The sequence below is a fragment of the Bufo bufo genome, chromosome 1 (genome assembly GCF_905171765.1).
Source record: "Bufo bufo chromosome 1, aBufBuf1.1, whole genome shotgun sequence".
Lineage (NCBI taxonomy): Eukaryota > Metazoa > Chordata > Amphibia > Anura > Bufonidae > Bufo > Bufo bufo.
Genome location: NC_053389.1, coordinates 231,559,635 through 231,581,110, shown reverse-complemented (window position 1 = coordinate 231,581,110; position 21,476 = coordinate 231,559,635). Strand labels below are relative to the sequence as shown.

At 47.7% G+C, this 21,476-nt stretch overlaps 1 protein-coding gene across 3 annotated transcripts in view; it reads left to right on the top strand.

Moving 5' to 3' along the window:
* The first annotated feature begins 340 nt into the window (after positions 1-340).
* Positions 341-21,476, top strand: part of RAD52 (RAD52 homolog, DNA repair protein) — a 115,126-nt gene continuing 93,990 nt past the window's right edge. For all 3 annotated transcript variants that reach the window (XM_040436528.1, XM_040436523.1, XM_040436515.1), the window contains exons 1-7: positions 341-401; positions 11,448-11,542; positions 14,719-14,820; positions 15,721-15,814; positions 15,895-15,962; positions 17,104-17,222; positions 17,673-17,748. In XM_040436528.1, the coding sequence (XP_040292462.1) occupies positions 11,462-11,542; positions 14,719-14,820; positions 15,721-15,814; positions 15,895-15,962; positions 17,104-17,222; positions 17,673-17,748 (540 nt within the window). In that variant the 5' untranslated portion in view covers positions 341-401; positions 11,448-11,461. The remainder of the gene's footprint in view (positions 402-11,447; positions 11,543-14,718; positions 14,821-15,720; positions 15,815-15,894; positions 15,963-17,103; positions 17,223-17,672; positions 17,749-21,476) is intronic.

Here is a 21,476-nt window from a genome sequence, read left to right as displayed (position 1 = left end):
GTATTCAAGGGGTTAAAGATGCAACTTTATTCCATTAGGAAGGTGTAAAAACAATCACGTGAAAAGTAGGACTATACATTATGGAGTACTAAGATGGCGGCAGCAGGCTTCACTCTCTAGTATCCGGACATCAGTGACCTGCGCCCCCTTGCTGTGTAAAGACCGTATACCTCCGTGTCCCCCGCCCCCCGTACTCCGCTCACACGTCACTGCCGTCCATTATCCGACCCACTGCATTACACAATAATCATATAAATCCCTGTGATGTGGAAGCTGTCCGCCCCGCTCTACATCCCGACATGCAGTGCGAGTGTGGCTTCTGATTGGCTAGCGCCTGAAGGCGGGAACAGGGAGCGGAAACAGGCACAGGCGGTGGAGACAGCTGTGACAGAGGGAGAGGGTGGGTGATTGTATGTGTGTGCACCATACTAACATATTATACTCCTATAATACAATGTATGTACATAATTCTTCCATATAGTTCTGTATATACACACTATACTCCCGTATAAAACGTTATACTGTATATGAATGTTAGTCATTCCTATTGGGTATGTAATTCCCCTGTATAATACTATACATACATTGTTTCCCTGTGTAATAAAGCATATGTGCATTGTATATAACTGATATGTACTTTATATACTTATACATTATAGTGCAGTGTATTTCATATTAGTATATAATACAGTGTATGTATATGATTCCCCTGTATACATATAACAGCGGATACACACATTATACTCCTATTTAAAGGGGATCTGTCCCCACGTAGCCCCCTATGAAACCATCTTACATACCAGATGCACATTTTTAGGGTCCCTTCACTTTTCCGAGACCAGTTGCCTTCGCCTGAATGGGGCTTGCAAAACTCCAGGCCCCATTGAAGTGAATGGAACTGATTTTCTGCCACGGAAAATTCTGCAGCAAAATCTGTAAAGTGTAAAAGCGCCCTAAGGGCTCATGCACACGACTGTATGTATTTTGCAGTCTGCAAAAAATACGGATGACGTCCGTGTGCATTCCATATTTTATGGAACAGCTGGCCCCTAATAGAACAGTCCTATTCTTGTCTGTAATGCGGACAATAATAGGACATGTTCCCTTTTTTTTTTTTTTTGTGGAACGGACTTACGGAAACAGAATGCACACGGCGTAACTATCTTTTTTTTTTCTGGTTCCACATATGGTCCGCAAAAAAGGAATGGACACGGAAAGAAATACATTCATGTGCATGAGCCCTAATGGTGATGGTCCTGTTTCCATTATTGGCCCCATTGCGTAGAAATTAGACATTTTATTTTATGCTAATTAGCTCTTGGGTGCAATAAGGGCAGTGTTGTTGCACCTCGCTGCATCTGAGGCTCCGTTCCTTCCCTACTGCACCCCCACATGCACCTGGCCCTAAGTGATTCATCCTAAGGGCTCATGCACACAAACGTATTTTCTTTCCGTGTCCGTTGTGGTTTTTTTTTGCGGACCGTATACGGAACCATTTATTTCAATGGGTCAGAAAAGAAAACTGAAGTTGCTTCGTCTGCATTTCGTTTCTCCTTTCTACAAAAAATAGAACATGTCCTATTATTGTCTGCATTACAGACAAGGATAGGACTGCTCTATGAAGGGCCAGCTGTTTTGTTCCGCAAAATACGGAATGCACACGGACGTCATCCATATCTTTTGCGGATCAATTTTTTGCAGACCGCAAAATACATATGGTTGTGTGCATGAGCCCTGAGGGTGTGCCTCTCAAACCAGTGAAGTTTGAGCCCTCCCTTTTCCTGTAGGGTGCTTTCACATGTATGTTTTTTTTTTTTTCTGGTGTTTTTCTGCACTTTTTCATTTTATAGCGTTTTGAATTTTAAATTTTTTTTTGCAGTAAAATCACCAGCTCCAGATGTTAGCTGTAGGTCTTTTGGAAATAAGAAATGCGGGACACACAAACGTTTTTTATCTTTTGCTCCTACCATTTTTACTCATTAGCATGCTGGAGCTCTTGGTGTTTTTTTGGGTGGAATCCGATTGGTTGCTATGGGCAACTAAGCCAGTTTTCCTTTACACCAGTTTGGGTAAATCTTCCCCACTGCTTGCAAACAACGCTAGAAAAACCGCCACCACAGCAAAAAATGCAAACATTTAGCCTCATGCACACAAACATATTTTCTTTCCGTGTCCGCTCTGTTTTTTTTTTTTTTGCGGATAGCAAAAAAAACGGAAGTTACTCTGTGTGCATTCCTTTTCCGTATGTCCGTATTTCCGTTCCGCGAAAAAATAGAGCTTGTCCTATTATTGTCCGTATTACGGACAAGGATAGAACTGTTTTATTAGGGGCCAGCTGTTCCGTTCCGAAAAATACGGAATGCACAGGGACGTCATCCGTATTTTTTGGGGACCGCAAAATACATACGGTCATGTGCATGAGGCCTTATTCTGGCATTTTTTTTTAGTGGTAAAAAAAATCCACTAGTGTCAGATTCATGCATGTAGGGGCAAACTATTTGCTCAGATTTTTTCTTTAACTCCTACAAAAAAAAATAAAGCCATAAAAACCTCTTTTTCTCGCTGGTATCATTGGGGGACACAGGACCGTGGGTATAGCTTGCTGCTGCCACTAGGAGGCGACACTAGGCTGAAAAGTGATAACTCCTCCCCTGCAGGCTATACCCCCTCCAGCCTGGAGAGAGCATATCAGTTTTTAGCTTAGTGTCGTAGGAGGCAGACCTCCCTGCTTAGCAGGGTGGCTCTTTTACAATTTATTTATTTTATTTTATTTCTTTAGGTTAAGGGGCACAGATTCGCATGCGTCTCTGTCTCCCTGGGAGGCTGGCCGGTGTTACCTGTTCCACCGCCCTGCCTCCCCCAAGAAGACAAAGCGGACCAGGGCAGCCTCGCTCCCCTGCTTCCCGCCAGCAAGAGGGCCACCTCCTCCCCAGCCCTTCTCTGCCTAAGGACCCCTGATGCCTGGTGCCAGCGGTCGTGGGGTGGCCCTGCTGGACAAGACTAAGGGTAAAGAACACAGATGAAGACAGGTGAGTATACTGTCCCTCCCTGTCCCCTTCACATGGCCGGTAGCAAATCCTCCACCCTTCGCCCATCTCACCTCAGTACAAAAGGGTTAATCCCATTCCGCGGCGGCGGCATCTTATTTTCTGTCTCCCCACCCCTTCCCGATCTAGGCATAGCAGGAGGGAGCATTCAAGGGGATTCCGCACCAAACAGGCGCCTTCGGCGCCCTATTCCGGACCACCGCTCTCCGACCGGCCGGGTGGGCTTCCCAGTCGGCCAAGCGACGTTTCTTATAAGCGGCTCCCTTTTTGGGCGCCTGCAGAACGGATCCCCTAGTCCGCCGGACACCGCAAACTCTAGGCCCCGGCTTTATTCGGGCCTACTGAGTTATTTCTTTCTTTTACCTCCGGCCACACTATTACTCCTCCGATGGGCTTACGCGGCCAGTGAACACAGGCGGCCGCATTCCGGTGTGGGGGGGCGCGCTCTGCTCTGTACTGACAATGCGGTGAGTCCCAGTCTGCCGGCGCGATGATTCTGTCCTGTCTTTGCGGCCTTCTAGGCCGCAACTTCCTCCCTCAGGTATGGGGGGGGGCGGATCCTTTTTTTGTAACTCGAATCTCCCCGGGAACCCGCTGGCTTCGCCCCGGTCCTTGGGCGGCTTAACCCTTCCTGCACAGCCACCCTTTTAAGGCCCCTGTTTACTCTAGGTGTCTATCTGCAGGCACAATGCACTTTAATATTGCAGTAAACAGCCCGTCCTGACCTCCTCTCCATATGAGGCTAGGTCCTCACAAAAAAAATAAAAATAAAATAATAATATATAAATACATAATAATTATGCGCCATACAGATCCTGCCCTCCTCAGCCCACATCACCGCTTGCAGGATCACCTTGTCTGGTGTACCAACTGGGCCTGTACCCCATCCCAGACAGTGGCGGACTTCTGTCAGTTCTCCCAATCGCACTCCAGGGCCGTTGGTGGATAACGGTCCACCTGCGCAAATCCAATGGAGTGCATCTGAGGTTTCCCATTCCGCCCTCTGGGCCGTTTGGTTGATAATACTCCAACTGAGCAAATCCAGTGGAGTACATCTGAGGATTCCCATTCCGCCCACTGGGCCGTTTGGTTGATAATACTCCAACTGAGCAAATCCAGTGGAGTACATCTGAGGATTCTCATTTCGCCCTCTGGGCCGTTTGGTTGATAATGCTCCAACTGCGTAAAATCCAGTGGAGTACATCCGAAGGATCCCCAACCCGCCCGCTGAGGCCGGTTGGTTGATAATGCTCCAACTGCGTAAATCCAGTGGAGTACATCCGAAGGATCCCCAACCCGCCCGCTGAGGCCGGTTGGTTGATAATGCTCCAACTGCGCAAATCCAGTGGAGTACATCTGCAGGATTCCCAATCCGCCCTCCGGGCCGTTTGGTTGATAATACTCCAACTGCGTAAATCCGGTGGAGTACATCCGAAGGATCCCCATTCCACCCGCTGAAGCCGTTTGGTTGATATTGCTCCATTTGCGTAAATCCAGTGGGGTTCATGTGAAGGACCCCAATCTGCCCTCTGAGGGTGGTTGGTTGATCATACTACAACTGCACAAATATCCAACTGCGCAAATCCAGTTGAGGACATCCGAAGGATCCCCAACCCGCCCGCTGAGGCCGGTTGGTTGATAATGCTCCAACTGCGCAAATCCAGTGGAGTACATCTGCAGGATTCCCAATCCGCCCTCCGGGCCGTTTGGTTGATAATACTCCAACTGCGTAAATCCGGTGGAGTACATCCGAAGGATCCCCATTCCACCCGCTGAAGCCGTTTGGTTGATATTGCTCCATTTGCGTAAATCCAGTGGGGTTCATGTGAAGGACCCCAATCTGCCCTCTGAGGGTGGTTGGTTGATCATACTACAACTGCACAAATATCCAACTGCGCAAATCCAGTTGAGGACAACTGAAACTTCCCATCCAGCGGAGGACCTCTGGAAGTTCCCAATCCACCCTCCTGGGTCGTTTGGTTAATAGAGCACCGTCTGTGCAATCCGGTCAGCAGACCTTTAGTTCCATTCCACCTACGGGTAGTTTGGTTCTTATGTCAACACCGCCACAGCCTGCAACAGCCATAGGCTAGAGGCTGAGAGGTGGAACTGCGCACGAGCGGGCCGAAGCAGGACAGTTATTCGGACTCTGACATGAATCCGGATCATTTTTCTAAGATTACGTCCGTGCTAGCCGGTTTTGGTGTATGCATTAACCCCTTCCTTAGGCACACTTCTACTGGATACAGTGCTTAATTGGGTATTACCTCCTTCCTGAGGTGGACTGACCGCACTAGCATTGGTCTCAATGCCAGCCATAGGTGCCCCTCGTTCTGTGACGGAATTGAAGTTCCACTGGGCTCAGTATTGTCAGCATACATTAACCTTTTGTATAGGTGGCATTATTGCATTCTCACTGCTGTCGCAGTTTTACGTACGCATTACCCCCTTACTGGGCTGGGATAAGGACACTTCCCACAGAGTACAGAACTCGTCATATGCAAGTTCCTGCTAGGTGCGTTACCCCCTTCGAGGTGTGATGTATTTGCACTGCCTAGGGTTACAGTACTTACTGGATATGTTACTCCCAATCATAGGACAGTGCTTACCGTAGGTTTTTCCCCCTGCATTGAGTGGGTAATTACACTTCCGTAGATTGCGGTTCTGACTATGGCGCTACCCCCTTCCCTAACCGGGGGTTTGCGCTACCATTGGTTGCTATTCCATCTCTCATTTGCCATCAATACTTCCTATGGCATTACCCGCTACAAACGATCGATTAACGGGGGAATCACTATGCATCCTTGCATGCAGTATTTCAACTACGCCACGTCTCTAGATGACTTGGCTGCCTTCACAGGTGGTCCTTGGCAACAGTCGGTACCGCTGGTGCCTGATATTCTCCATCTAGTGGCATATGGATACTGACACTGGATACTAGGAATACTCCCATATTGTATCCCTCTTTTCTTCATGCTCTTATTGGAGACACAAAAATGTCGGCCTTTGTGCTCTCAGGGGAGTCATCCAGCCTTATGTGTCCTAGAGACTCCCCATCCCCATGAGCCTCCACCGTGCAGGTCAGTCACACAGCACAGAGTGCTGTGATCAAGATCCAGCAAGCAGAATATTCCACTGACTCCGGATGCTTCATCCACCACTCATCCTTATCTAGATGAGGGTGTTATGCTGGCACTCCGCAGTGACTACTACAAGTATTCTCCTTCGCAGGGGAATCTTCACGCTAGGGCCAGATGCTCCTAATCACTGTAGCGGGACAGCCCCCCTCAGGTAGGGGTTCTACCCTGGTACTAATTTGGCAGTTGCTCCTGTTCAGCGCCCTTTTCAGGTGGAGTGTTTAAGGTTAGCTCTACTAACTGGGCCAGCTTGATACCAGGACTTCTACTGGATGTCCTCAGACCTTCCCCTTATGTCCACGCTGGCGGAGCATGCGGTAGCCCCTACCGCACGAGGGGTGTTTGAGTCACCATTACATGCTAAGGTTCCTACTGCATAGTTCTTTTGTCAGGCAACGGATTCCTCTTAACACGAGAATTCAGTGACCTCTACGGTGTGGCCTACTCCTCAGCTGGAGTATGGCGTGAGCATTACTCTTGGGGCTTGTATGGCCTTCCTTCAGGCGGAGTATCGCATTACCACTAGATTCTGTAGAGCGCCAGTCTCACATGAGAATGGGCTTTAGTTCTGGCCTCTTTCTGGTTTACTACCAATAAGGGTCCGTGGCTCTGACAACTGTTGTCCTTCTGTCGTCGGCTCGGACGTGGCGATGGTGTAGTACCATGGCTGATCAGCACCTACCTTTGAGTTCTACTGGGTAGCTCAGTCCCTACGGCACTCGTCAACACTAGATTGCCGTTCGAAACGGGACTTGGATTCTAGTAGTCATACCGTAACGCCATTGGTGCTACCTCTCTTCAGATATCAGTAATGTCTACCTCACCGCAAGCCAATAGTGGTTGTTCTTTCACTGCTCATTCCAGGGGTGGACTGAGAGCCTTCCCAAGACGGGTAGAGCGGGTGTCTGTTACAACGTCCCCCGCTAGTAGGGGTTTTATCCCTGGAATGGATCACACTTTTCCTTTCCGATCTCTCCTCGAGTTGGATAACTGATCTCCTTATCCTTCTGTCTAGCTGACCAGTAGCCATGGGTTGTACGGCTCTGGAAGCCCATCGCTATTTTGGATGCGTTGGACGTTGTAATCAAACTTCACCCGGCAGGAGTATTTCTCTCATCTTTGTTCCACTCATCTGCCCTTCCAGACAGCGTGGCCGCTTGGTTTAAATATGGTCACTGACGGGGCTTCCCATCACAGGTGGTGCTCACATTACCTGTCTCGCGTGGTGTTGATGCTTTGACCGGCAGTGGGCCACGCCTGGCTCAGGCGTTTGTTTCTTAGTGATTCTCGGGCAGCCTCTCTCACCAGAAATCTCTTCACAAGCCTCTACGGCTATAAGGGCGTTGGTCTACCAATATTCTGCTCCCTAGGGGGCGTTCTCTTGACCAGAGGTGAATCCTGCGGACTTGGCCTTTTAGTTCTTCTTCCACAGCTGCGGCCAGGAGCCAGCTATTTGGTTACTTACTTGCGTACTTTTTTCTTTAAGTATGAACATAGGGCAGTGTTCCGTCCAGGATCCTCTTTTTTCGCAGAAGGTGGTTGTCTTTCCACTCCCTCACAGATATGGGCTTCTCTTCTTTCTCCCTCGCGTTACACAGACCGAGCTCTCCATCAGCCATGAGATTTGGCCTCTGAGCTTGCTTGTCCTTGACTAGCGCTTACAGCCGTACGGACTTCTACCAATTTTTATCCTGGGGTCGTTGTCAAGGCTGACGGCCTCCAAAGGATGTTTTCCAGATAGATCCGTTATACAGTTGCTCAGGCATTCTGCCCTCCGGGTAAGGCAACGCCCAGCTGAGTCTTGGCCCACCCGACCAGTGGTCGGTGCTTCTAATACGGGTCCATCTCCTTCATGCAGTAGCTTCCCAGTGTGGAAGGCAGGGTCTTGATCTTCTGGGCACACGTTCGTCAAGTTTTACCGGGTGCCTTCCTAGGCATCGGCGGATGCCGTTCCAGGCAGCAAAGTCTGCAGGCGGCAGCGAGTTACGCATCCTCGAGGGCGTTTTACTCCATGGGCATGTGATTTTTTTCCCTCCCCGTGGACTGCTTTAGGACGTCCCACGGTCCTGTGTCCCCCAATGATACCAGCGAGAAAACGAGATTTTTGTGAAACTCACCTGTAAAATCTCTTTTTTGCGGGGTTCATTGGGGGACACAGCTCCCACCCAGTAATTTCTGTTTGCCGTGATTGTTGGCGGTTGTGGAGCCAGTATGGCCCCGGTTCTGGTTTGATCCGATTGGCCAGTTGTTGGTTATTTGGTTTTCTCCTACTCCTATTGCTTGGGCACAAACTGATATGCTCTCTCCAGGCTGGAGGGGGTATAGCCTGCAGGGGAGGAGTTATCACTTTTCAGCCTAGTGTCGCCTCCTAGTGGCAGCAGCAAGCTATACCCACGGTCCTGTGTCCCCCAATGAACCCCGCGAGAAAGAGATTTTACAGGTGAGTTTCACAAAAATCTCGTTTTATTTTTCCATACTGCATGTGTTTTATGGCGTTTTGTTAGGGTACTTTCACACTAGCGTTTCTGTTTTCCGGTATTGAATTCCGTCACAGGAGCTCAATACCGGAAAAAAACTGATCAGTTTTACCGTAATGCATTCTGAATGGAGAGCATTCCGTTCAGGATGCATCAGTTCAGTCCCTCTTACGTTTTTTGGCCGGAGAAAATACCGCAGCATGCTGCAGTTTTCTCTCCGTCTAAAAATCCTGAATACTTGCCGGAATGCCGGATCCGGCATTAATTTCCATTGAAATGTATTAATCCAAAAGTGTTTCGGCCAAACGGATCCGGTTTTGCGGTCAGCGCATGCGCAGACCTTTAAAAATTTAAAATAAATAACGGATCCGTTTTTCCAAATGACAACCGGAAAGACGGATCCGGTATTGCAATGCATTTGTGAGACTGATCCGCATCTGGATCATGCATCCATTTGCGTCCAGAATCCGGCGACGGAACTGCCTGCCGGAATCTTCTGCCGCAAGTGTTAAAGTACCCTTAGGCCTCCTGCACACGACCGTTGTGCCGTTTTCCGTTTTTTTTTCGCGGACCCATTGACTTTCAATGGGTCCGTGGAAAAATCGGAAAATGCACCGTTTTGAAGCCGCATCTGTGAGCCGTGTTTCCTGTCCGTCAAAAAAATAAGACCTGTCCTATTTTTTTGACGGACAACGGTTCACGGACCCATTCAAGTCAATGGGTCCGTAAAAGAACACGGATTCACACAAGATTGGCGTCCGTGATCCGTGGCCGTAGGTTACTTTCATACAGACGGATCCAAAGATCCGTCTGCATAAAAGCTTTTTCAGAGATGAGTTTTCACTTCGTGAAAACTCATATTCGACAGTATATTCTAACACAGAGGTGTTCCCATAGTGATGGGGACGCTTCTAGTTAGAATATACTACGAACTGTGTACATGACTGCTTTCCATGGCAGCAGCCGATATCTTTCAGGGGGCTGTGATCCGCACAATTAACCCCTCAGGTGCTGCACCTGAGGGGTTAATTGTGCATATCATAGCCCACTATAAGAGATCAGGGGCTGCCAGGCAGCAGGGGGCAGACCCCCCTCCCTCCCCAGTGTTAATTTCATTGGTGGCCAGTGCGGCCCCCCCTCCCTCTTTGTAATATCATTGGTGGCCAGTGTGCGGCCTCCCCTCTATTGTATTAATATCATTGGTGGCCAGTGTGCGGCCTCCCCTCTCCCCCCCCCGATCATTGGTGGCAGCGGAGATTCCGATTGGAGTCCCAGTTTAATCGCTCTGGGGCTCTGATCGGTAACCATGTCAACCAGGACGCTTCTGCAGGCCTGGTTGCCATGGTTACTTAGCAATATTACAATATTAGAAGCATCATACTTACCTGCTGCGCTGTCTGTGACCTGCCGGGAGCTCCTCCTACTGTACTGGTAAGTGACAGATCATTAAGCAATGCGCCGCACAGACCTGTCACCAGTAGGAGGAGCTCCCGGCCGGTCACAGACAGCGCAGCAGGTAAGTATGATACTTCTAATATTGTAACATTGCTAAGTAACCGATGCAACCAGGCCTGCAGTAGCGTCCTGGTTGCCATGGTTACCGATCGGAGCCCCAGAGCGATTAAACTGGGACTCCGATCGGAATCTCCGCTGCCACCAATGATCGGGGGGGGGGGGGGGGGGAGAGGGGAGGCCGCACACTGGCCACCAATGATAATGCAATAGAGGGAGGGGGGGCCGCACACTGGCCACCAATGATAATACAATAAAGGGAGGGGGGGGCGGGGCAGGCCGCACACTGGCCACCAATGATATTACAATAGAGGGAGGGGGGGCCCGCACTGGCCACCAATGAAATTAAAACTGGGGAGGGAGGGGGGTCTGCTGCCTGGCAGCCCCTGATCTCTTATAGGGGGCTATGATATGCACAATTAACCCCTCCGGTGCAGCACCTGAGGGGTTAATTGTGCGGATCACAGCCCCCTGTAAGAGATCGGGTGCTGCCAGGCAGCAGGGGGCAGTCATGTACAGAGTTCGTAGTATATTCTAACTAGAAGCGTCCCCATCACTATGGGAACACCTCTGTGTTAGAATATACTGTCGGATATGAGTTTCACGATCTAACTCATATCCGACAGTATATTCTAACATAGAGGCGTTCCCATGGTGATGGGGACGCTTCAAGTTAAAATATACCATCGGATTGGAGAAAACTCAGATCCGATGGTATAATAGAGACTCCTGACTTTACATTGAAAGTCAATGGGGGACGGATCCGTTTGAAATTGCACCATATTGTGTCAACGTCAAACGGATCCGTCCCCATTGACTTGCATTGTAATTCAGGACGGATCCGTTTGGCTCCACACGGCCAGGCAGACACCAAAACAACTTTTTTTTCATGTCTGTGGATCCTCCAAAAATCAAGGAAGACCCACGGACGAAAAAACGGTCACGGATCACGGACCAACGGAACCCTGTTTTGCGGACCGTGAAAAAAGGGGGCCTTAGTGGGTTTTTTGAGTTAATATATGCTTGAATTATGTTTTTTTTTCTCTGTAGAGGAGGGAATGAAAAAAAAAAGCTTGAACTCCATTGCTTCAAACTGCTGCATTTAAAAAAAGGAAAAGTACAAAAGGTGCAGAAAAAACACCACTAAAACTGTGTTTAAATCAACTCTTGGCTAGTTTTTGTAAATCTCCACCAAAGTCATAGTCGGTAAATGATAACTGCCTAAATAATAACTGGACCCCATTCTTATACTTTTTTGTTGGCTCTGACTTTCAGCTGGGAATTGACAATGTCTGTGGGTCAGACAGGAGACAGGATGAAACCAGGGCAGATGGGATCTAATGGAGGCGGATCTGCATCTTTCGGACAGGTAGCTTTATGTTGGTTTTCCCAATCTAACCATGATGTTTGCAGCAAGAGTATTTTATCCTGCTCCCTTCTGATATTATCCTTTCATATAGTACAGCAGGAGTCTCCCAACCTGTGGCTGTTCCAAAACTACAACTCCAAGAATAACCTGACAGATTCACTGAGCCCACCTGGACACTATCAGGGTATGCTGGGAGTTGTAGGTCCACACCACCGGTCAGCCACAGGTTAATGGCCACTGGTGTTATTGTTTTACCCTTTAAGTCTTCTGTGTGTGTGTGTGTGTGTGTGTGTGTGTGTGTGTGTATATATATATATATATATATATATTTTGTGCGATTAGGGCCCTAAAAACTGCGATAACGATATGCGATGCGATATTTTAAGGGAATTGTGCTAGAGGTCTATTTGCTTGGATTTTCCCATATGAGCCGCTGACGCGGCTGGGTATGACATAGTTATGTGGGGGATCTGTGGATGGCGCTGTTATGTGGGGGATCTGTGGATGGCGCTGTTATGTGGGGGATCTGTGGATGGCGCTGTTATGTGGGGGATCTGTGGAGGGCGCTGTTATGTGGGGGATCTGTGGAGGGCGCTGTTATGTGGGGGATCTGTGGAGGGCGCTGTTATGTGGGGGATCTGTGGAGGGCGCTGTTATGTGGGGGATCTGTGGAGGGCGCTGTTATGTGGGGGATCTGTGGAGGGCGCTGTTATGTGGGGGATCTGTGGAGGGCGCTGTTATGTGGGGGATCTGTGGAGGGCGCTGTTATGTGGGGGATCTGTGGAGGGCGCTGTTATGTGGGGGATCTGTGGAGGGCGCTGTTATGTGGGGGATCTGTGGAGGGCGCTGTTATGTGGGGGATCTGTGGAGGGCGCTGTTATGTGGGGGATCTGTGGAGGGCGCTGTTATGTGGGGGATCTGTGGAGGGCGCTGTTATGTGGGGGATCTGTGGAGGGCGCTGTTATGTGGGGGATCTGTGGAGGGCGCTGTTATGTGGGGGATCTGTGGAGGGCGCTGTTATGTGGGGGATCTGTGGAGGGCGCTGTTATGTGGGGGATGTGTGCTATGACTCATGGGGCCATGAGGGGGGCCAGCATAAGACACACATATAGCATCTTATGCTGGTCCCCCTCATGGCCCTATGTGTCCCCTCATGTGTCCTAAACTGTGCACATAACTCTCCTATTCATAAAATGGCCAGCCTCTGTACTTTCACTATGAATGCATTTCAATGAGCGGCAGCGAGCGAGCCGGCCGGCGCGTGACTGACGTCACTGTCACGCTCCTCTCACTTAATTCAGGAAGCAGGAGCGTGACTAAGTGACGTCAGTCACGCGCCGGCCGCCTCGCTCGCTGCAGTGCATTCATCGTGAAAGTAAGTACAGAGGCTGGCCATTTTATCAATAGGACAGAGGACATTTTATCAATAGGGGCCCCTTCATATACAGGTCCTTCTCCAAAAATTAGCATATTGTGATAAAGTTCATTATTTTCTGTAATGTACTGATAAACATTAGACTTTCATATATTTTAGATTCATTACACACAACTGAAGTAGTTCAAGTAGTTTTCTTGTTTTAATATTGATGATTTTGGCATACAGCTCATGAAAACCCCAAATTCCTATCTCAAAAAATTAGCATATCATGAAAAGGTTCTCTAAACGAGCTATTAACCTAATCATCTGAATCAACTAATTAACTCTAGACACCTGCAAAAGATTCCTGAGGCTTTTAAAAACTCCCAGCCTGGTTCATTACTCAAAACCGCAATCATGGGTAAGACTGCCGACCTGACTGCTGTCCAGAAGGCCATCATTGACACCCTCAAGCAAGAGGGTAAGACACAGAAAGAAATTTCTGAACGAATAGGCTGTTCTCAGAGTGCTGTATCAAGGCACCTCAGTGGGAAGTCTGTGGGAAGGAAAAAGTGTGCACAACGCTGCACAACGAGAAGAGGTGACCGGACCCTGAGGAAGATTGTGGAGAAGGACCGATTCCAGACCTTGGGGGACCTGCGGAAGCAGTGGACTGAGTCTAGAGTAGAAACATCCAGAGCCACCGTGTACAGGCGTGTGCAGGAAATGGGCTACAGGTGCCGCATTCCCCAGGTCAAGCCACTTTTGAACCAGAAACAGCGGCAGAAGCACCTGACCTGGGCTAAAGAGAAGCTTTTTTCGGATGAAAGCAAATTTTGCATGTCATTCGGAAATCAAGGTGCCAGAGTCTGGAGGAAGACTGTGGAGAGGGAAATGCCAAAATGCCTGAAGTCCAGTGTCAAGTACCCACAGTCAGTGATGGTCTGGGGTGCCATGTCAGCTGCTGGTGTTGGTCCACTGTGTTTTATCAAGGGCAGGGACAATGCAGCTAGCTATCAGGAGATTTTGGAGCACTTCATGCTTCCATCTGCTGAAAAGCTTTATGGAGATGAAGATTTCATTTTTCAGCACGACCTGGCACCTGCTCACAGTGCCAAAACCACTGGTAAATGGTTTACTGACCATGGTATTACTGTGCTCAATTGGCCTGCCAACTCTCCTGACCCCCATAGAGAATCTGTGGGATATTGGGAAGAGAAAGTTGAGAGACGCAAGACCCAACACTCTGGATGAGCTTAAGGCCGCTATCGAAGCATCCTGGGCCTCCATAACACCTCAGCAGTGCCACAGGCTGATTGCCTCCATGCCACGCCGCATTGAAGCAGTCATTTCTGCAAAAGGATTCCCGACCAAGTATTGAGTGCATAACTGAACTTAATTATTGGAAGGTTGACTTTTTTTGTATTAAAAACACTTTTCTTTTATTGGTCGGATGAAATATGCTAATTTTTTGAGATAGGAATTTTGGGTTTTCATGAGCTGTATGCCAAAATCATCAATATTAAAACAAGAAAAGGCTTGAACTACTTCAGTTGTGTGTAATGAATCTAAAATATATGAAAGTCTAATGTTTATCAGTACATTACAGAAAATAATGAACTTTATCACAATATGCAAATTTTTTGAGAAGGACCTGTATAATCGCGGCATTTTCGGGTCGGCCGAATCGCCATATCGCATTTGCCGATTATCGCGATTCGATTATTTTTGCGATATATCGTGCAGCCCTAATATATATATATATATATATATATATATATATAGTATAAAAAATTATTATGAATTAATTTTTTTGCAGCATAAGTACACTGCAGAGGAATATCAAGCCATACAGAATGCTTTACGTCAGAAGCTTGGACCAGAATACATTAGCAGCAGACAAGCAGGAGGAGGTCAGAAGGTAGGTAATGACTGTCTTATAAAATACTGTCTAAGGCAGTGGCTCCCAACCTTTCTTACCTTGAGAGTCACACTCAACGCTGAGAGATGGTACATGCTACACAGATATTGTAGAAGCCATATAACCAATATGGCAGCCCCTACTGCCTCCAACTCCTTGATTACTGATGGCCACACTCAGCCCAGCAGTTCCTCACTGTTCCCAATTATTAATGCCCACACTCAGTTTAGCAGCCCCTCACTGTCCCCAATTATTAATGGGAACACTCAGCCCAGCAGCCCTTCACTGTCCCCAATTATTGATGGGCACACTCAGTCCAGCAGCCCCTCACTGTCCCCAATTATTGATGGGCACACTCAATCCAGCAGCCCCTCACTGTCCCCAATTATTGATGGGCACACTCAGTCCAGCAGCCCCTCACTGCCCCCAATTATTGATGGCCACACTCACCCCCTCACTGCCCCCAATTATTGATGGCCACACTCAGCCCACTACTGCCCCCCACCCCTTAATTACTGATGGCCACGCTCAGTCCAGAAGCCCCTCAATGGCCCCAATTTCTGATGGCCGCACTAAGCCCGGCAGTCCCGCACTGTCCCCAATTACTGCCAGTGAGGTCTTCCTTAGCAGCTCACGCGAGGCAGAGGGAGAATGCAGGCCTGGGTGCTTGATGTGTAGTAGCGCAGGTAACATGAGAGGTGGAGTTAACTAGCTCACTAGCAAGCAGCTTCACCTACACACAATGCTGTGACGCTGGCCAGCAGCAGGTCTGTAAAGGCGATGGGGTCCTATAGTTAGGCATAGAACAGCAGGTTATGACTCTTGTACAGGCGTTATTACGACCTCTGGCACGCTAAATGCTGAATATGTGAAAACCATGTATATTTGCTGCCTTTTCAGGTTTGTTACATTGAAGGACACAGGGTGATCAGTTTGGCCAATGAAATGTTTGGATACAATGGATGGTCCCATTCTGTAACTCAGCAAAATGTTGGTGAGTGTCTGTAACTATGTATCTAACGATTATTAAAACATCCACCAACATCTTGTGTTACTAAATAATTTCTCTTGTAGATTTTGTGGACTTGAGCAATGGCAAGTTTTACGTTGGAGTGTGTGCTTTTGTTAAAGTCCAGCTAAAGGTAAATTCTATATTCTATTAGGCTTCTTCTGTTCACGGTTCATCCCTGCACAGACGGAGAAGCTACTCTTCATTCATCAGGTGTTAGAAGGCCAATAATATCATATATGGGCCATATATCATTGTATTTATGTGCATTGAAGTGGAGCTAAAGGCGGGTTTACACGTCCCAATGTTACAGCTGATTGCTGGGAAGGAAGCGTTCCTTCCCGACAGTTGGCTTTATGTTCAGTCATGCAGCAATCTCCTTCACAGTATGAGGACGAGGGGTCGCTATTTCAATCGCTCGTCCCCATATAGATGCACTGTTTAGACAGCACATCTGCTGCCCAGAAACGATGAATGGTGGTGCCTGCACTAACGACAGGATCACCCGCTGAACAAGCGTTTTGCTTGTTCATCGGGTGATCGGCTGCACATTTAAATGGACAGAGCGAGCTCGGGAGCGAGCTTTTGCAGGAACAGCCATTCTCAATAATCTGCCCGAAAATCAGGCTGTGTAAATACACCTTAAGGCTCCATTCACACGTCCGCAAATGGGTCCGCATCCGTTCCGCAATTTTGCGGAACGGGTGCGGACCCATTCATTTTCTATCTATCAGGTCCGCAGCTCCGCAAAAGATAGAACATGTCCTATTCTTGTCCGCAGCTTGCGGACAAGAATAGGCATTTCTATAGGGGTGCCGGGCGGGTGTCTTGCGGATCCGCAACACACCACGGACGTGTGAATGGAGCCTAAGGCCTCATGCACACGACCGTTGTTTGGGTCCGCATCCGAGCCGCCGCTTTGGCGGCTCGGATGCGGACCCATTCACTTCAATGGGGCTGCAAAAGATGCGGACAGCTCTCCGTGTGCTGTCCGCATCCTTTGCTCCGTTCCGCGGCCCCGCTAAAAAAAATATAACATGTCCTATTCTTGTCTGCCCTTTGCGGACAAGAATAGGCATATATTGACGGCCACCCGTTCCGCAAATTGCGGAAGGCACACGGACGGCTTCCGTTTTTTGCGGTTCCGCGGTTTGCGGACCGCAAAAAACGCCACGGTCGTGTGCATGAGGCCTAACAGTGAAGACAAGAGTGGTTTGAGAAGCAAGAAGCTAAAGTCAACCTTGACTCCCATTTGTATTTTGCTTGACACCTAGGATGGCTCTTATCATGAAGATGTTGGTTATGGTGTCAGTGAAGGACTGAAGTCTAAAGCTCTTTCTTTGGAGAAAGCACGGAAGGAGGCTGTAACAGACGGGCTGAAGAGAGCACTAAAGTAAGAAAGATATTAAAATCTTTTGTTTTTGAAGTTTTTAACATTATTAGGGTGCGGACCGCACATGGCCAGCGCTATATAGAGAATGTCTAAGCTTGTCCGCGGACAAGAATAGGACATGCTCTATCTGTTTTGCGGGGCCACGGAACAGAACAACGGATGCAGACAGCACACGGTGTGCTGTCTGTATATTTTGTGGCCCCATTGAAATGATTGGGTCCGCACCCGTTCCGCAAATTTGCGGAACAGATGCGGATCCATTTATACTGTCGTGTGAATGCACCCTAGTTGTTTCATTTGAGACTTTGTGTAGAGCAGTGAGATGGCTAAACATATAATTATCTTAAATAAAAACTCAGAATCCCACAAATGACTCCTTTATATTTTTCCAGAACCTAAACCATGCATAAACATAATTGCAGTATGACCTGTATTTGTTTACTGTCTTAGGTGCTTTGGAAATGTTCTTGGAAACTGTATAATGGACAAGGATTACTTACGTGCTGTGAATAAACTTCCAAAACTGGTAAGTAGTTATTAAAGGAATGTAAAGTGTGCTTTTTGATTTTAAAAAACTTCCATAGATCAAGGGGGCAGAGCCTGGACGCGCTAGTGAATGGCCGACTGATTCTGTGCTCCCTTTCAGCGCTGACTACAAACCCCTTAAATAGCTACTTAGCGGCATGAAAATGGGGAAATTGACTAAGGATAAACAGAAGGACTCTGCTGAGCCCACTCCGGTAAGGTCCAAACAACCGGACATGGAGAAATACCTTCAGAAAAAGCCACATTCCCTCTCCTCCAGAGTGGCCAAGATGGCGCAGAGCGCCTCACAGCACTTGGACGTAGATGACATCTCTGGGGCCGGCAGTGTCTCCGATGCCTCAGATCCTCGGTCAACCCAAAGAGCTGCCCCGCTATCCAAAGCAGTACTCCGGTATATCCTGGAGTCTGCTCTCTCCCCAATAAAAAAAAAAAGACCTGGCAGACATTAAAGAAGACTTGCGCCACCTAGGCCACAGGGTAGTCGCTCTTAAATGAACCCAGGAAGCCATCCTGACCTATGGCGAGCGAACAGGGGATGCCCTACAGGCACACAAGACCCTCCTGAATGAAGCTCTCCTCAAAATCGAGGACCAGGAAAATCGCAGACGCCGGAAGAACATCCGAATTCGCGGCCTGCCGGAATTGTTTGCGCCAGACACTCCTCCTAAAGTGGCGTGCAAAATATTTGCCTCCTTGCTGGGTGCTGAGAGGGCCACTCAAATAGTAATTGAGAGGATCCACAGAGCATTGCAACCTCAGCCCAAACCCAATGATCCACCGCGTGATATAATATGCGGTCTCCTGAGCTACATTGACACGGCAGACCTCTTAAAAGCCAGCAGAGAATTTCCACAGCTAAGATAGGAAGATACGGATATTCTGTTCTTTCAAGATTTGGCGCCATCCACTCTGGCTAAACGATGCACCCTGCAACCGCTACTAGATGCTTTAAAAGCCGCTGCAACCCCTTTCCGCTGGTTATACCCATTTGGCCTTACCGCCAACAAGAATGGGAAACAAGTGGTCATCAGAACACCGCAAGACTTAAAAGCAGCTTGGACACTGTTGGGAATCAACCCTATCGACATCCCCTCATGGATGCCTGCTGACCAGGGAGAGCCTCTTCCTATTCCTATTCCTCTGCACGCCGACGCCTGGCAGAGGGCCTCACCAGGGAGAATCGACAAGACCAAGAGCTGTCGTCCATCAGGCCCCAAGACCTGAAGATCTGTGATGTGTTAACGTGTCAATCTTTCTAAGCCTTCACTTGGTCCAATTGTTTTCCTCATGTTACTGTGAGATCTGCAACATTCAATTGGTTGCTATCTCTCATATGGTTTATCTGTTTAACCTTTACATGTTTGATTATTTCATGAATAGGTTATATCTACTATTTTCCCCAACCTCACTGTGCCCCCCCACATTGCAAGGGTGTAGTCGGCCCGTTACTTGACGTAGTTCTACAATTCTTGAAGGTTTACCCTAAGCCCTCAAGAGCTCTACGAGAGCCCCCTCCTAGGGGCCCCCCTGTAAGTGCAGTGAACAAAGGAGATCCCCACCAATATAGGAAATCGAAAATCCCCTCCCGTTAATGTGTTCAATCTATTTGCCCCGACCCCCATCCCACTGGTCAGATTCCTTGGAGGACTTACAAACTGACATTATGTCTCCGATACATACAGTTGTTTTCAAAATTATTCAACCCCCACTGAAATTGAGTGTTTTGGCCAGTTTGACATTGTTTTTGATCATTTCAGTCATCTTGTTTACAATTAAATCAGAGGCACTTGTAAGTCAGACAAATATAACATAACATTTATAATGAAATAACCACAAATGTCTTTTCTGTGCTCACATCATTATCAGTTTTATTCAACCCCCAAGTGACATTCAATCTTATTACTTAGTACAACATCCTTTTCCAGTTATAACAGCTTTTAAACGTGAAGCATAGCTTGACACAAGTGTCTTGCAGCGATCTACGGGTATCTTCGCCCATTCTTCATGGGCAAAAGCATCCAGTTCAGTCACATTCTTAGGCTTGCGCGCTGCAACTGCTTTCTTTAAGTCCCACCAGAGGTTCTCAATCAGATTTAAGTCTGGTGACTGCGATGGCCACTTCAAAATGTTCCAGCCTTTAATCTGCAACCATGCTCTAGTTGACTTGGAGGTATGCTTGGGATCATTGTCCTGTTGAAAGGTCCAACGTCTCCCAAGCCTCAGGTTTGTGACGGACTGCATCACATTTTCATCCAATATCTCCTGGTACTGAAGAGAATTCATGGTACCTTGCACATGCTGAAGCTTCCCTGTACCTGTAGAAGCAAAACAGCCCCAAAGCATGATTGACCCCCCACCATGCTTCACAGTAGGCAAGGTGTTCTTTTCTTCATAGGCCTTGTTCTTCCTCCTCCAAACATAGCGTTGATCCATGGGCCCAAACAGTTCTAATTTTGTTTCATCAGTCCACAGAACACAATCCCAAAACTTTTGTGGTTTGTCCACATGACTTTTGGCATACTGCAGTCGACTCTTCTTATTCTTTGGAGACAGCAAGGGGGTGCGCCTGGGAGTTCTGGCATGGAGGCCTTCATTACGCAGTGTGCGCCTTATTGTCTGAGCTGAAACTTCAGCATCCACATCTGACAAATCTTTTTTCAGTTCCTCAGCAGTCACACAGGGACTTTTCTCCACTTTGCGCTTCAGGTAGAGCACAGCAGTCGAAGTCAGCATCTTCTTTCTGCCACGACCAGGTAGCGTTTCAACAGTGCCCTTTGCCTTTAATTTGCGAATGATGCTTCCTATGGTGTCTCTTGGTATGTTTAACATCTTTGCAATCTTCCTCTAGCCATTGCCCTTCCTGTGAAGAGAAATCACCTCTTCTCTTGTCTTCCTGGACCATTCTCTTGACTTCACCATGTTTGTAAACACACCAGTAAATGCCTAATTGGTGCTTATTATGCTTGATTGCTGCTCCTTGACATCCACAGGTGTTTTCAATACCTGATCGAAAACACTTGAATGAACCTCTGTTCTTAAGAGTGGTAGTCTTTAAGGGGTTGAATAACTGTGTCAATGAAGAAATCACAAAAAAAACATTTAATACTGTATTACAAAAACAATTGATGTCATTTTAGTTGCATTTGGTTCTTTAAAAAGTCCTTGTAAGATTTCATTCTGAACACAATTACAAATGTACACTAAATTCCCTAAAACCCTTTACAGCATTGGGGGTTGAATAATTTGGAACACAACTGTATATCATGGTTTCTTTCGTAGTTTCTTCACTGAATGTGAGAGGTCTGAACGAGCCTAGGAAGAGATCTCAAGTGCTTTCTCTTCTGTATAAAGATAAAGTATCCATTGCCTTCTTACAAGAGACCCACTTCAAGACAAGACACCAAATTTACGGCCAAAATATTTTTCCACGTGGGCTCATTCCACGCACACTTCTGCCAGCAGAGGTGTCAGCATAGCTATTAGGAAACAACTGCCTTTTAAACATGCTGCCACCGTTGCGGATCCAGAAGGCCGCTATGTGTTTGTCAAAGGCACATTTGCTAACACACCAGTGACTCTGGCAAATTTATACGCCTCTAACAAGAAACAAGTATGGCTCATTCGGACCTTCAAACTTTTATCGACTGTAAAAGATGGAATAGTAATTCTAGGGGGTGATTTCAACCTTCCCTTGGAACCAGATCTTGA